Consider the following 1,574-nt stretch of genomic DNA (forward strand, 5'->3'; position numbering starts at 1 on the left):
ACACAATCTTGTGAAATGGGATCACGAAACAAAAACAAGCAATGAACTCTGAACACTTTTTGACACCCACCCTAACATCACATTTCCTCTATTTCCAGTTTCAAAATGTTCCCTGTGCGTCCACATTAACTGGGAGTTGATGCCCTGCACAAGAGCATGGAGCACGTGTCAGTGAAGTTTGAGTACGAGTACACAGCGAAAGATGGTCGCCGAGTGTCCATAAAGCCAAACGAAAGTTACATCCTGGTCTCCAAGACTAATGATCACTGGTGGCACGTTCGCAAAGACCAGCACACCAAGCCCTTTTATATTCCTGCACAGTATGTGGAGGAGCTCTCGGCCACCGGTGGAGACCATCTTCGTCCTAATAAGCTGAATTCAGCTCAGGGTCTGACTGTTAGTAAGCCAGTGGATATGACCAACGTAAAGCCACGTAAAGGGACAACAAAGAGTCGTCCATCATCTCAGGATGTTCCAAAAGAGACCTACCGCTTCTCCACTTTTGGTTTCGGTGACGACTTACCAGAGGTGAAGACAGATGTACAGACTAACAGCACCTTTGTACACACTCTGAATAATGTAAAAACGCACAACTCGGCACCTCCAAAGGCTGAAAGCACCCAAGTGTATGCAACACCTCATCTGGTGCCAAAGGTCATAAAAGAAAAAAAAGAGTCAAAAATCTCACTGCAGGATGATACTGCAGAGCAGACCTCTGCACATGATGAGGATATGGATTTCCCTTTGCCCCCACCACCCACATATGACACCATACCAGAGCTAATCGTCACAGAATTTGACACTTTTCCCGAGCCTCCGCCTCCTCTAGTTTCACTCGACACGCATCCCCCAGAGAGGCAAAGTGTCAAACAAACTGCAGAAAAAAATTCCATGCAAGTACCTCCTACGGAGCAGGTAAGACCCACATACTTTTTTTAATGCTTCATTCATTCTGTATCACCTCAATTGATGAACATGAGGGTTTTCTGCCACAAGAGGGCGCAATTTTGTCATTTAAGGTATGGCAGCTATGCTTACACATCACAGTGCTTTAAAAAGCTTTAACCCCCACTGCAGGTTTGACTGTGTTATTGTTTAGCACTGAATTAATGCACGTTTAAAGCCACAAAAAATGCGCTTTGAAAATGCTTGTATTCATGTTTTTATGCAACAAATACAACGAACTAGACTTAGTTTAGAAGTTTCACTTTATGCAGCATAAGAGGAGGTTATCACTTATGAAACATGTGCAATGAAGCGCTGCTTTATTTTCAGAGAGAACATAACAAAAACACTGGGAACTTCTGCTGCATGTTGGGGATCCCAGGTGAAGCCTCGGCCCATCTGTGGCTCTAACTATTTCACTTCCTGCTCTTAGGAGAACTGAGAAGAGAACTGACTAGCATTTAAACATCAGTTTCAACATCTCAAACTCTCAGACTAGTAAACTTGAATTCCCATAGAAAGATTTATCCAGTTATCTCTTCTCTGTCCACTATAAACAGTAGAAAAGTAAGTGTGCTGAGAAACACACTGTGTGACATTACGTATTATTCAGATATATATATATATAT

The 1,574-nt window shown here is 42.8% G+C and overlaps 1 protein-coding gene across 2 annotated transcripts in view; it reads left to right on the forward strand.

Annotated features, from left to right (window-relative positions):
* The window catches only part of arhgap27 (Rho GTPase activating protein 27), a 32,771-nt gene that overhangs the window by 4,258 nt on the left and 26,939 nt on the right, over positions 1–1,574 (forward strand). The window contains exon 2 of one of the 2 annotated variants that reach the window (XM_005725871.2): positions 99–915. In XM_005725871.2, coding sequence (XP_005725928.2) covers positions 157–915 — 759 coding nt within the window. In that variant the 5' untranslated portion in view covers positions 99–156. The remainder of the gene's footprint in view (positions 1–98; positions 916–1,574) is intronic. The other variant, XM_005725870.1, reaches the window with a different exon arrangement.

The sequence above is a fragment of the Pundamilia nyererei genome, unplaced genomic scaffold (assembly GCF_000239375.1).
Source record: "Pundamilia nyererei isolate P.nyererei 1_Seehausen unplaced genomic scaffold, PunNye1.0 scaffold00017, whole genome shotgun sequence".
In the NCBI taxonomy this organism is placed as follows: Eukaryota; Metazoa; Chordata; class Actinopteri; order Cichliformes; family Cichlidae; genus Pundamilia; species Pundamilia nyererei.